General features: G+C 55.4%; 1 protein-coding gene across 2 annotated transcripts in view; it reads left to right on the forward strand.

Annotated features, from left to right (window-relative positions):
- AP2A2 (adaptor related protein complex 2 subunit alpha 2) overlaps positions 1-12,824 on the forward strand; it is an 89,367-nt gene that overhangs the window by 58,128 nt on the left and 18,415 nt on the right. For both annotated transcript variants that reach the window (XM_086676546.1, XM_086676547.1), the window contains exons 4-7: positions 1,140-1,333; positions 4,479-4,608; positions 7,870-7,971; positions 11,609-11,717. In XM_086676546.1, the coding sequence (XP_086532672.1) occupies positions 1,140-1,333; positions 4,479-4,608; positions 7,870-7,971; positions 11,609-11,717 (535 nt within the window). The remainder of the gene's footprint in view (positions 1-1,139; positions 1,334-4,478; positions 4,609-7,869; positions 7,972-11,608; positions 11,718-12,824) is intronic.

The raw sequence follows: 12,824 nt of genomic DNA on the forward strand, positions 1-12,824 counted from the left end.
AGAGTAGCAATATTTTTATGTTTTCCCCAGTGTTGCAAAGTTAACAGTTTCCTCTGTCCGAAAATTTAACTTACAGGAAGTAAAATAACAAAAAACCAAACAACCCTAGACCCCCCCCACCCCAGGAATGTCATGAAGTATTGGTATTTACCTGATAAGAATTTGGGTGTCTGCCATGGACCAAGCAGTCTGCTGGGAGGCCCCTGGGGACATAGGGACCAAAAGCAGATGTGGGCCCTGCCCTTTTTCAGTGAAGAGATGGCATCATACAGTTCGTAAACAGAGAATTATAGCTGTGGCCAGTGCCCAGGGCAGAAGGTGTGGAGAGCTTTCTGGGGCCCTGAGAGGGGCTGGCCGGTAGGGAAGGCCCTCCAAGGAGGGCATCCTGAGCGGGGACAGAAGGACGAGGGCTTAACTGGGGGATGAGGGCAGACAGAGCCAGTAGCGCCCAGCTGGGCTCACGTGTGCCGGAGCTGAAGGGGCAGCGGTGGCTGGAGGGGAGACGGGGGAGGTGGGCTTGTGGGTGGGGCCTTTCTCCCAAGGCCAACAGGAAGCTGCACAGGAGTTTCACCTGCACGGTCAGTGATGAGATGAGTCTCGAGAAGGTCACTGTGTCCCCTGCATGGGGAGAGTGTGGACGGCAGGGGTGACACGGGGCTGGAGTTGGGCCAGTGGTGAGGGCGCAGAGACAGATCAAGAGAGAGGGTGAGGCCGGAGTGAGCAGGGTTTCGGGAACTCATCATGGTTTCTTGGGGCCTTCCAATCAGGGTCCTTTCCGCCCTGTTCAGGACAGTGGTGAGTCCACATTGCTCACACGTGGTACCATGGATAGGTGAGTGGGATGGGAGGTGGGACTGGGGACCGAGGCGTCTGGTTCCCATGGGGACGTCTAAGTGCCTCTTGGGTGCGTCCCTCAGGACTGTCTTATGGCAGAGCCGGAAGCAGGGACTTTGCCTCTTTAACGACACTGGTGCTTTCATCAGAGTGCAGAGGAACCCTCTGTGGCGCGACCCCCTCCTGCAGGACACTGGGCAGTTGAGGCGTCGGGAGGCCGGCCCAAGGCTGGACGCTTGTGCCTTGTTGTCCGTGTCGACCCAGGTTGTCACGAGCTCTCTGTCCTCTTGTCTCTCTGGAACCAGGGCTACCTCTTCATCTCTGTGCTGGTGAACTCCAACAGCGAGCTGATCCGGCTCATCAACAACGCCATCAAGAACGACCTGGCCAGTCGGAACCCCACCTTCATGGGCCTGGCCCTGCACTGCATCGCCAACGTGGGCAGCCGAGAGATGGCCGAGGCGTTTGCTGGGGAGATTCCGAAAATCCTCGTCGCTGGGTATGTGTCCCATGACTTGTCAGAAGTGCGTGTGTCTCTCGCGTTAAGTGAACCAAACATGCAGCTACTTAGAGGATTTCTAGGATGAGTTCGTCTCCCTGTCTTAGGCGGTGGGGCAACCATACGTCTAGGTGCCTGGCGAAGTCCCGTCACGCCTCTCCTGCCCCAGTACCGCCGGGGTTTGGAAGAGCACGGAAGAAGGGCCCTGCCGGCTGCAACCAACCGACGAGGGCCCAGCCTCCCACGCGGCTGCCGAAGAAGGAGCGCGTCGTCCTGGGTTGTGGTGCAGCACCCCTTCTCGCCCTTTCTCCAGAGTGTCACTGAGGAAAAGTTCAAGCACAGAATTCTTAGAGACCTATCCCCACCCCCTTTGATTTGGAGAGGGGCCACGTGGGGCAGAGTAGGCCGCTCTGGAAGGGTGCCACGGGGCATGGCAGAGGCAGGGTCCTGCGTTCGTGTTCCCGGACTCTGCTGAGCTGGGGAACTGACCCAGGGTCCACACCCTGGTGACACATCTGGCTCAACAAGCGCCCCAGGCCCGGGCACTTCGTCGGGACCAAGCTCTTCCAGGATGGCCGGCAGTGCAGACAGAGGCCATGGCACTGTGGATGCCGGGACACCGCCCCAAACCCTGTGGCACACGGACGCTCCTCCCTGAGGCCTAGCTGTGCCTCCGGGGCGAGCCCTGGGCTGCACCAGTGACCAGAAGGGCTGTGGCCACACAAGCCCCGGAGGAGTGTCTGTCCGAGGCGTGTGCCACCAGAGGGAGACGGAGTGGCCAGGCCGGAAGCAAGGCCCCACGGGAAGGGGGGCGGGGCACTCAGAGACACACGCCGGGAGCAGGTCACTCACTGGAAGGACAGCAGAGCCGAGGAAGCAGGTGGGGAGCCGAGACGACGCTCCACGTCTGCCGATGAGAGCTGTGGGGCATGGTGGCCGCCCTGAGCGCAAACTAAGACAGAAGAGACTCGAGGGACTTGATGTGAGCAGAGTGACCCTGACGGGACGTTCGGGTCCGGACCCCACCAGGGTGGGTGTGGGTTCAGGGCCGCACGGCACCTTGTTTTCCTCACTCGTTAGGGCTGCACCAGGTTGGGCAAGGCCTTCCCTGAACCCCTTTCCCTGCTCTGGCTGCCGCCTGGCCCTTGCCCTGTTCCTGGCGCACACCAGGGAACACGTCTGCGCCCTGCCTGCCTCCGCCCGCAGAAGGCAGGCTCCTGGGGGCTGAGGTTTCTGTCTGCTGTGGCCATTGCTTTATTTCCAGCGTTTTGACCAATACCTGGTACACAGTAAGTGCTTGAAAAATGCCTGTTGGACGAGTGTGACGTAAACAGAGGTAATCTCTGGAGAGCATTCAGATGGCAATTGAAGAACGCTTTCCTGAAGTAAAGGACGGACCGCACCTATGGTGAAAGGGCACAGGGGGCGCACGGCGAGGCCCAGCGTGGACGGGACGGGGGAGAATCCTGCTGTGGGAAGACAGTTGAGCTGTGCCTGTGAGTTTCACGGCCTAGGGGACCTGGCGCGGTCATGCCCACCCCGCTGGATTACCTGTCAGAATCGAGGTCACAGACAAGCCTACACCAAGAGGCTCAGGCCGCGTGGTACCCACGAGCCCTATTCGAACGCCATTCCCAGCTCTTGAATGCGCAGTTAACCCACGGGCAGCTCAAGGTGAAGTGCTCAGGCTGGAGACGGCCAGAGACGGACTGAGGCATTGCAGGGGTGGCAGATGCAGAGGAGATTGTCAGCAGTCAAATAACTGCACTGGAGTTGGCACGTTGGGGGCGGGACGGCGGCCCCCAGCAGGGGTTCAGGAAGCGAGGGTGCCGGGCACTGGACCATGGGCCCGAGATAGAACTGACACAGAGCGGGCAGTGGCCTCCCCGGCCTCCCCAGGGGTGTTGGATGCCGTACTTCCCTCTCCTCGAATGTTCTTCTGGTGTGGGTCCCGGGGGCAGGAAGGCCCTCCCGTGCGAGCACAGAAACGCAGTGGTGACTTGGGGCGGCTCTGCCGTAAGGCCTGCGGGGCGTGCTGCCTGCTCCTTGTGAGGATGGTGTGGGGCCAGAGAGGGCCAGGGACGGACTGCTCCCCCGGGGCAGTAGAATCCTACGGGGTTTCTGTGAGGGCAGTTTCTCCCGGGGGTGGAATGGGGAGCAGCTTGAGGGTTTCTTGTGTTGGGCTGGATTTAGGGCCGAGAAAGCTATGAGGCGGGTAAATGGTGACGACGGTCCCCAGCCCTCCTCTCCCCTTCACGTGGAGCGGGAGCCCCCACTGCTTCCACCGTTGCCCTGCCGTGTTCTTTTTCAGACGGCCTCCACGGGGCTGTTCCTTGGTGGGCGGCTCAGCGGAATTTGGCTGGGGTTTGGTGGGGAGGAGGGATAAACAGCCCTGGGGACGTTCTCTGCCCGCCGCCAGCATTAAAACCGGAGCAGGAAACCCTCCAGATGTCCCTCTCCCCGGCTGTCTGCAGTCGTTCTGACCTAGCTTCTCAGTGTTTGCTGTGCTCCAGGGACCCTGGGCTCTGTGGCTCAGTGGCTACTTTTCACAGTCAACCACACGAAGGGGCAGGAGGGCATTTGAATCCTCGCCTCTGCTGTCCCAGCACAGAGAAGCAGGGGGTGGGGTGCTTCACAAGGGCACCCGACAGGGGCTTTGGACACAGGAGGAAATCGCCGGGGGCGTTTTGTGGCAGTGCAAGGCTCTCTGTTCTTTCTGTTTTGATTGTATGTTGTTAACTGAGTTTTGAAAAAAATACCGTGATCCAAGCAGAGAGGAGCATGAGTCGAATATGGTCAGTCTTGCAGAGCCAAGGTCTTATTCAGCAGTTGGGAAAAATACCAGAACTGACACTTTTGGAGATGAGACACCTTTCCTGGTGGGATTCTTTGCTGTTGATTGTCTTGGGCAGGAGCCAAAGGCAGGTCTTCAGAGCAGAAGCCGTCTGTCACTGTCCACACGTGGTCCACACGGACACCTCTCGGAGGTGGTGGGCGTGGGCTGGATCACACGGGAGGGTGCAGTGACCTGGTCTCCATGTTACTCCGGCGTATGATCTGTGAGGCTCGGGGCCGTGCTTAGCTTGTTGGGGCCACGTGGGGTGCCAGCCGTGTTCTCGAGCGACCACCGGTGTTTGTCTTTCAGAGACACCATGGACAGCGTGAAGCAGAGCGCCGCCCTGTGTTTGCTGCGTTTGTACCGAACGTCTCCCGACCTCGTCCCCATGGGTGACTGGACGTCCCGCGTGGTGCACCTCCTCAACGACCAGCATTTGGTGAGTGCCTTTGGACGAGGGTCCTGCTCACCCCACCAAGTGACCGTCTCTGGGATGGCCATTAAGAAAACAGCAGCTTGGTGCTTTCTGAGGGGACACCGAGCTTAGTCCACTGAGTCTGTGAGCGTGTGTGCGCTCCTGTGGCTAGGGGGAGGAGCCCCTCCTTCCCGGGGGTGGGACCGTGCAGACACGACCTCCAGCCCGCCCCAGAGCTAGCTGTCGCAAGGCTTCCCGTGTGCTGGGGCCGCACAGACCGGCCAGACCGAGATCAGCGGCTTCTGGAGACACCCTGTCCAGGGAGGGCAGTCCGTGTGGTGTGCCTGTCTGTCAGGCGGTGGTGAGGGTGTCCCGTGACCCCCGCCTAAGCTCCTGCCCGCAGTCTTGCTAGTCTGCACGACTGCTCCACAGGCCAGGCCTGAGTGTCCTCCCTGTGTCGTAGACAGGAACGTTTGGTGGTTGTGGTTTGACATGGGTCACAGGTCCGGTCCACACCAGCCGGGGCATACAGGGTCGTGACACCAGGAGATGGGTCAAGTTGGAGCAGGCGTTCGGCACAGTGGCTTTGCGCTGTGCAAATTCTGTTGTAACACTGAGAGAATTGAAATGTAACACAGGGTCTTCTCCTGAGTAGATGGGGGTTAGTATGCAGGCTGCTTACTATGTTTTTTCCCAGAAACGAACCTACCTCAAAAATTAAAAATAAATGATCATTGCGTGCAGATTCAGAGGAGAGAGCCGGTGGCCGTGTCGGCAAGCTTGCTGTGCTGCGGCCGCCCCGGGGGCTGTTCCCACGTTGTCGTTGCCCATGTTTACTGGGTGTTTGTGTCCAAGCACGGCAGCCCTCCCTGAGGGTGGAGCTCCGCCTCTGTGGCCAAGTCCTGGGGAGAGGGGGAAGGGCCTGGGTGGGGGGGGGGGTGGGGTTAGGGTTAGGCCTGCACGCCGGGTCACCCTCAGTCTGTTCAAGTTCAGACTCCGCTGGTAGAGCCGGGAAGCCGTGCTGGTGGCCGTGAGGCTTGAGGCCACGGGTCACCCACCAGGCAGCCCCTGCGAGGCAGTGGGGCTTTTTCTAGTTTTGCACCTGAGGAAACCGAGGCTCGGAGAGACGGAACGGCTTCACATAGATGCGGATTTGAACCAGGAGGTGACGGAGGGTCAGAACTGGGACAGCTTGGGGGGCCCGAGCCACACGGCCAACCGACACCAAAGCCCTTGGCCAGCAGACGTCCACCCCCAGCACTTGTCGCAGTGACGGGGACTATCCCAACTGCCCGCAGGATTCCTCTCGCCGACACCCAAAGATCCTGCAGCCCTAGCTATGGGGTCCGCTTTGGTGCCCTGATGCACACGACTCTGCTTCACCAGGTGCGCTGCCTGGCACCTTCTTGGCTACAGGCACCAGAACCCAGCTCGAAGCGGGAGAGGTGGAGGGGCCGGCCCAGCCAGACCACGGGAGGGCTGAGCCCATCATCACCCCGCCTCCTTTTAGCCTGCTGTTCTCGGCCCACGTTCACTGTTCTCTTGGCGCCTGTCCTCCGTGTGGCCTTGGCTTCCGTGTCAGATACTTCCTGGCTTTGCCGGTGAAGGAGGCCTGAGACTTGGCTTTCTTTGGTTTCAAGGTCAAAGAATGCCCAAAGGGGTGTCAGCTGGGTGGCAGAGCGAGCCAGCCCCTGTGGGTCCTGTGTTCAGAGAGCAGTGGAAGAGCTGAGGGGGTGTGTGTATGTGTGGGGGGGGCAGGCCATGGGCTGTGGCCCGGGGGGCAGCACCGAGGGCCATTTGGGCCTGCCCCGGTCTTCTCACACTGCCCTTCCTACGAAGACCCCTGCAGGGTGCGGAGGACGTGAGACACTGTGCTTTAGGAGTCTCCTCAGAATGCGCAGATTTGTTCTGTCCTCGTGGTGGGCCAGGCCGAGCCCCACACGCTTAGGAGCCGTGGGGACCAGCTCTGCCCTGGTGGGACCTGCGTGCTCACAAATACTGACCTGTCGGAGCTGGCTTGCGAGGGGAATCTGTTGGTACTTACTCTGCCCGCTGAGAAGTGGGCGTTGAGGCCAGTTAGGTCCGTTCGGTGCAGCCTTCACGCTGTCGTTGGAAGGCTGAAGGAAGCGCTCAGCTCTGGCTCTCCCCCACGGTCTCCGTCCTCGAAGCCTCGCAGCTGCTCGAGATGCTGGTCTTGTCCCACCTGCTCGGGAGCACGGTGGAGGATGGCCAGCCGGGTCCGGTGGGGGGGGGGGCAGGGCTCTCCTGGGCTTTGTCCTCGTCCTCACCGTCAGTAGTGGCATTCCTTTGTTCGCGTATCTGTGAGGGCATCTTTTCTTCACCAGCATCCGCCTTCAAGAGATGTGGATTGCCGGGAGCCGCTCCTGGCGGTGCCGGGACAGCCGTCTGCAGGGAGAGTCCCTGCACGTTGAGGCCGGGTGCCGTGTGGGGGCCCTGCAGGGAAGGAGTCTCGCCTGGGTCTGGGGTGCTTCGGGGGCCAGTGTGGTGGGGACCCAGCCTGGACTGCTTCCAGAGAAGGGGAAGAGTGGGCTCTCTCAGTTGTCGTTCTGCGCTGGAGTCTAGATAATGTCTCCCTCCCCAGTCCACACAGAGTGATTTTTTTTTCTTTAAAAAAAAATTTTTTTTTTAATGCTTTATTTATTTTTGAGACAGAGAGAGACAACATGAACAGGGGAGGGGCACAGAGAGAGGGAGACACAGAATCCGAAGCAGGCTCCAGGCTCTGAGCCGTCAGCACAGAGCCCCACACGGGGCTCGAACTCATGAACCGCGAGATCATGCCCTGAGCCGAAGTCGGACGCTTAACTGACTGAGCCACTCAGCCTCCCCTTTTCTCTTTTTAAAAGATTTTATTTTACACCCAGTGTGAGGTTTGAACTCACAACCCCAAGATCGAGAGTTGCACGCCCCACTGGCTGAGCCAGCCAGGTGCCCCCACACAGAGTGATTCAAATCAGGGGCAGCAGTGAGTGCAGCTGCCCACAGGACCAGACAGGCGGCCAAACCCAGAGAAGGGCAGGAGGGCCAGTCGGGATGGGGCCTCCGCTGCCGCAAGGGTCTGGGCCGCGCGTCCAGGCTTGCAAAGAGAGGCTCCAAAAAGAAAATGGGAATTGTGCGCTCTTGATTGTTAGAGATCTGCGAATCTGGCCCACGGACTACAGGTCTTTGCTCTCCATTTGAAGTTTTATTCGGAAAATGACTTTGCAACGAGAGGCCAGGCACTTTGGCTGCAGTCACAGCATGTACCTGTCGTGTCTGTTCCAGGGTGTGGTGACCGCGGCCACCAGCCTCATTACCACCTTGGCCCAGAAGAACCCCGAGGAGTTCAAGACTTCTGTCTCTCTGGCCGTGTCCAGGTTAAGCAGGGTGAGTCTGTCGACGGGGGCGGGACTCAGGGTGCAGTTTGGTCTCAGTTATTTTAAACAATACGTTGGTTTATTAAAATGAATTATTCAATTAAATAATTATTAATTATTATTAAATAATAATTATTAAGTTAAATAACTAAATAAAATTATTAAGGTAATTTTAAATAACACGTTGGTTTACTGTTTAGAGTACAAGGTGTTTGGCTCAGTTTGCAAATTCAGGACTGAGGACTCTTCTTGGTTAGGAAGTCTTTGGGTTTTCTTTCAACCTTTTTGTCAGTTGAGAGGTGTCCTGTCTGCACGGGAAGGTGCACGGAGCGAAACAGCCCGGCTCACACTCGTGCTGCCTAGGGTGGGGGCGGGGGTGCCGGCTGGGCCCCCTGCTGTGGGGAGCCCTGTTCTCACTCGTGTGGCCTCGCTCCTTGCTTTCCTCCTTTGCTGCCTGAGCGGGTGTCCTTAACTCTGTTGTCTAGCTCCGACTGCGCCCTGAATCTTCACACAGATGGATCCGCGTATGGGGTGTAGTCTTTTATGTTTGTCCCGTTATGCTCCGCATTGTGGAATGACCGTATTTGTCCTGTGTGCCGTTCGTTCAGTTTTGACGCTGTAGGATTTGTCTGAACACACAGCACACGTGCCCAGCGCTGAGGCGGGTGTGAATCACCTGCTGGGAACAGCTTTGCTGCCTCGGTTGGTGTGTGCGTGTGCGTGTGTGTGTGTGTTGTCCCTGGAAGTGGCGCTGCTGGCTCGTGGGGTGGCCGTGCTTCACCTGAGGGGACGGTGCCACGGCACTCCGCCAGCAGCAGCGTGCAGTTCCCGCTGCTCTGCATCTTGGCTTTTTATTTATTTATTTATTTATTTTATTTTTTATTTTTTTTTATTTTTGGGACAGAGAGAGACAGAGCATGAACGGGCGAGGGGCAGAGAGAGAGGGAGACACAGAATCGGAAACAGGCTCCAGGCTCCGAGCCATCAGCCCAGAGCCTGACGCGGGGCTCGAACTCACGGACCGCGAGATCGTGACCTGGCTGAAGTCGGACGCTTAACCGACTGCGCCACCCAGGCGCCCCATCATCTTGGCTTTTTAAATGTTCGCCATTCTGGGGCGTGGCGGGGTCTCGTGATTTACGTGTCCGTTTTCTTCAGGGTCAGTGAGGTTGGGCAGCTTTGCGTGTTTATTGCTTTCTTGAACATCTTCTTCTGTTCCTGTGCCTGTTAAGAAGTCTTTTGCCCACTTTTCTACAGAGTTAGCTTTTTTATTGTTTTGTAGAAGTTGTTCTTCTCTACATATTTTAGATATGAGCACTTTCTTGGTTAGATTAAGTTGAACCAAACAAAATTGCCCACTTTTAACTATTACTGCTCTCTGAAAATGGCATCTCTGTATGCTTCAGTCTACCCTGTGTTTAAAAATCTTGTCCTACTCTGTAACTTGCCGTTTTACTCTCTTGGTGAGGTCTCCTATGGTCGGAAATTCCTCCTTTTAAAGCACCAATCCTTTCCTTTGTGGTTAGTGCTTTTTCTGCCCTACTTATGAGGTCTTTCCCAGTTCTGGGGTTTCATTTAGGTTGACCACCCGCTCTGGGACTGGTGTCTGTATATATCCAGTCCTAAAAGGCCTCCCTGCCCCCGCACCCCCCCAACAGTGCCGCCTTGACCACAAACCACGGGGCTCTGTCTGTGCCTCCTTCCCTTGGTATCATCTCTGTTCATTTTACACAGCGGTGCGCTGTCTTCGTTACTGGAACTTGAGGACAAGTCTTGATGTCTAGTGGAGCACGTGTCTTGTTCCCCCAAGAATCCTGTTGGGACTGCCTTTAATCTGTAGGTCAGTTTTGAGAGAATTCAAATCTTTACAGTATTGAGTCTTTGAATCTGTGACCATGGCATACCTCTCCATTTATTTGGGTAGTCTTTAATTTTTCTCAATAATGTTTTATAACTTTGTGAGTGGAGATTCTTTTATCTTTTGTTAGATATCTTTATACAGTTTATTTTTAAAATGCTGTCCTCAAGGATATCTTAAAATGTTATTTGTAAACTACTATGGGTTGGTTTTAAGTAACTGGTGAAGCCATTTGAGATTGGGGTTTCTTTGTTGGCAATTTCTTTTTAAAAAAATTTTTTTTAGTGTTTTATTTATTTTTGAGAGAGAGAGAGGGAGGGAGGGAAGGGCAGAGAGAGAGGGAGGGGCAGAGAGAGAGGGAGACACAGAATCTGAAACAGGCTCTAGGCTCTGAGTTGTCAGCACAGAGCCCCATGCGGGGCTTGAACTCATGAACCGTGAGATCATGACCTGAGCTAGAGTTGGACACTCAACCGACTGAACCACCCAGGCATCCCTGTTGACAATTTCTTATTATGGATTCAACTTGTTTGATAAATTATGAGTCTTTGTATTTTCTGTCCTTTCATTCGCTTTGGTTACGTTGCACTTTCCTGACATTTGCTAATGTGTCTCAATATTCAGATGTATTGACAGAAAGTTATTCTGCACACGGGGGTCCGTAGTGCTGCCTCCTTCCTGGTGTTGATGCGGGTATTTGCACCTTCTCCCTTTCCCGATTAGTCTCAGCAATTCTTCTGATTTTGTTGCCCTTTCTATTATGTTTTTTTTCTCCCTGGCTAGTTTTGCTTCATATTTTTCTTTCCTCTACTTTTTGGGTTAATCTGTTACTATCTGTAAATCTTTGAGGTAAATTACTCATTGCTTTCTTTTTTATATTCGTTTCAAATGTGTATGTTTAGGGTTGTAAGTTTTTGAGTGTGGTGTTAGCAGCACGAGACGGCCTGTATTGGCCCCCCCGTCCTGAGGAGCACGGTGCTGCTCCCTGCCTTCCTCCAGTGCCTGCCCGTGTGCCCTCTGTCTATCGCTCTGCTTGTTCTGCCCATGCCTCAAACAGCATGGAGCTCACCTCCCTGCAGGAGAGGCCACCTCCTGGGTCCAGGCTGCTGTCTTGCAGCCGAGTATAGGAATTAGGTGAACCTTCCTGAATGTGTTCACCTAGGACCTAAAGTGTCACACCTGTGGCTTTGTAAGGCGGCGCTCCTCTGACTTCCCTGGCAGACACAGGAGGTGGGGAGGCACTGGGCTGTGTGTTAGTGGAAGTGAAATGTCTTAGGGGCGGTCGTGTATTTGGAAGGTAGAGGGGGTGTCTGCCCTGCCAAGGACTGTGATAGACAAGGAGATGGAGCCATGAATGGAGGAAGCTTGCTGTCTGGCCTCCGGTGAGCTCATGGCAGGGGTCTGTGCTGGAGGGCTTGTCCCTTCTGAGGGGACTGAAGTTCTCCCTTTTGTGTTTTGTTCACTTTCTGCTCCACAAAGGAATGATTGGGTTTCCGGTCTGTTGAATTCTGTAACGGTTCTGGGTCAGTGGTATAGGCTGGTGTGTGCCCACGGAGCGGGCCGGCCGTTGCACAGCAAGGGCGCGTGGGCTGTTCCCCAAAGTGACAGCGGGCAGCTGCTCTCCATGGGAGCCTGGCACGGCTGTGCTCCTTTACCTCTAAAATAGGAGACAACTAAATGTCCCTATTAGCTCATCGAATGGAACTGTTTCTCGGGTAGTGTGTGACCTCAGGACCACGCCGAGGGCCTCTCTAAATGACACCCGTCCGCACCCTGTGTTGTCTTACAGATTGTGACATCTGCATCAACAGACCTTCAGGATTATACCTACTATTTTGTCCCGGCTCCCTGGCTGTCCGTGAAACTTCTGAGGTTGCTACAGTGCTATCCACCCCCAGGTAACAGCTGCCAGGACAGACCTGTCTGAGAGGGGTTTGCTTCAGCATCGTAGGGTTACTCTTGTGTTGTTATCTTTACGAGACCTTTTCTGCTGCTAGTTCTTGTTCTGCGGGTCCTTTATGATGCTGCCACACATCTTGGCTTTCCCAGAGCAGCTGGTAGAGAACTCACAATTTTCTTAGGATTTGGGGTTATCTCTGCTTTTTAGATAATATGGTATCTGTCCTGTGCAGCTTTTTGAAACAGTGTTTTTCAGTAAAACTGGAAACGCTTACAAGCTCTGTATTTTAAGTTGTTAATACTCTGTATAACCTTAATATACACAGTGGAGATATTTTTCTGTTGACGTTTTATTGCAAAATGTTACTTTTGACTAATACGGCAAGTATCTAGAAATGGAACTCTTTTTAAAGTTTTTATTTACTTATTTTTGAGACGTAGAGAGCGCGTGCATGCCCGCACGCAAGCAGGGGAGGGGCGGAGAGAGGTGGTGACAGATGATATGAAGTGGGCTCTGTGTGCACAGCACAGAGCCCAATGTGGGGCTCTAACGCATGAACTGAGATCATGACCTGAGCCAAGGGCAGATGCTTAACCGACTGAGCCACCAGGCATCCCTAGAAATGGAATTTCTTGATCAAAGGATGTAGATACTTCCGAGTTGTCCTTTACACTGATTGCTCGTTGTAACCTTTACGTTTTAATCTAATTGGTTTTGTGCAAGATATTTCTTTGTTAGATTCCAGTAATTTTCTCTTACTTCCATACTGAAGTATGAACTGCACACCTGCAGCCGAGCCTTCGTGTGGGGGGACTTCCCTTGAGCCGGAGCAGGACTGGCCTCCCCAGCAGCCACTCCTTACTTCTGCCTCCCTCCCTGCCCGGCCCTGCCCGGCCTGGCGGCCATCCCGCTCCTTCATTCTGAGATCTGGGGTGTCTCCACTCACTCGTGGGTGTGTTTCCCTCATGACTCTCCTTTCAGGGCTTGGCCACCTCTCTGCTCAAGCCCTGGGGCAGGGGGTGGGGGGAGCTCCCCAGGGCCCTGATGGCACCCCACCCGCGTCTGCAGGGCTCCGCTCTTCTTGACTGGCTGGGTTTGCTAGCCC

This window comes from Puma concolor, chromosome D1 (assembly GCF_028749965.1).
Source record: "Puma concolor isolate L17-30 chromosome D1, mPumCon1.1.hap2, whole genome shotgun sequence".
NCBI lineage: Eukaryota > Metazoa > Chordata > Mammalia > Carnivora > Felidae > Puma > Puma concolor.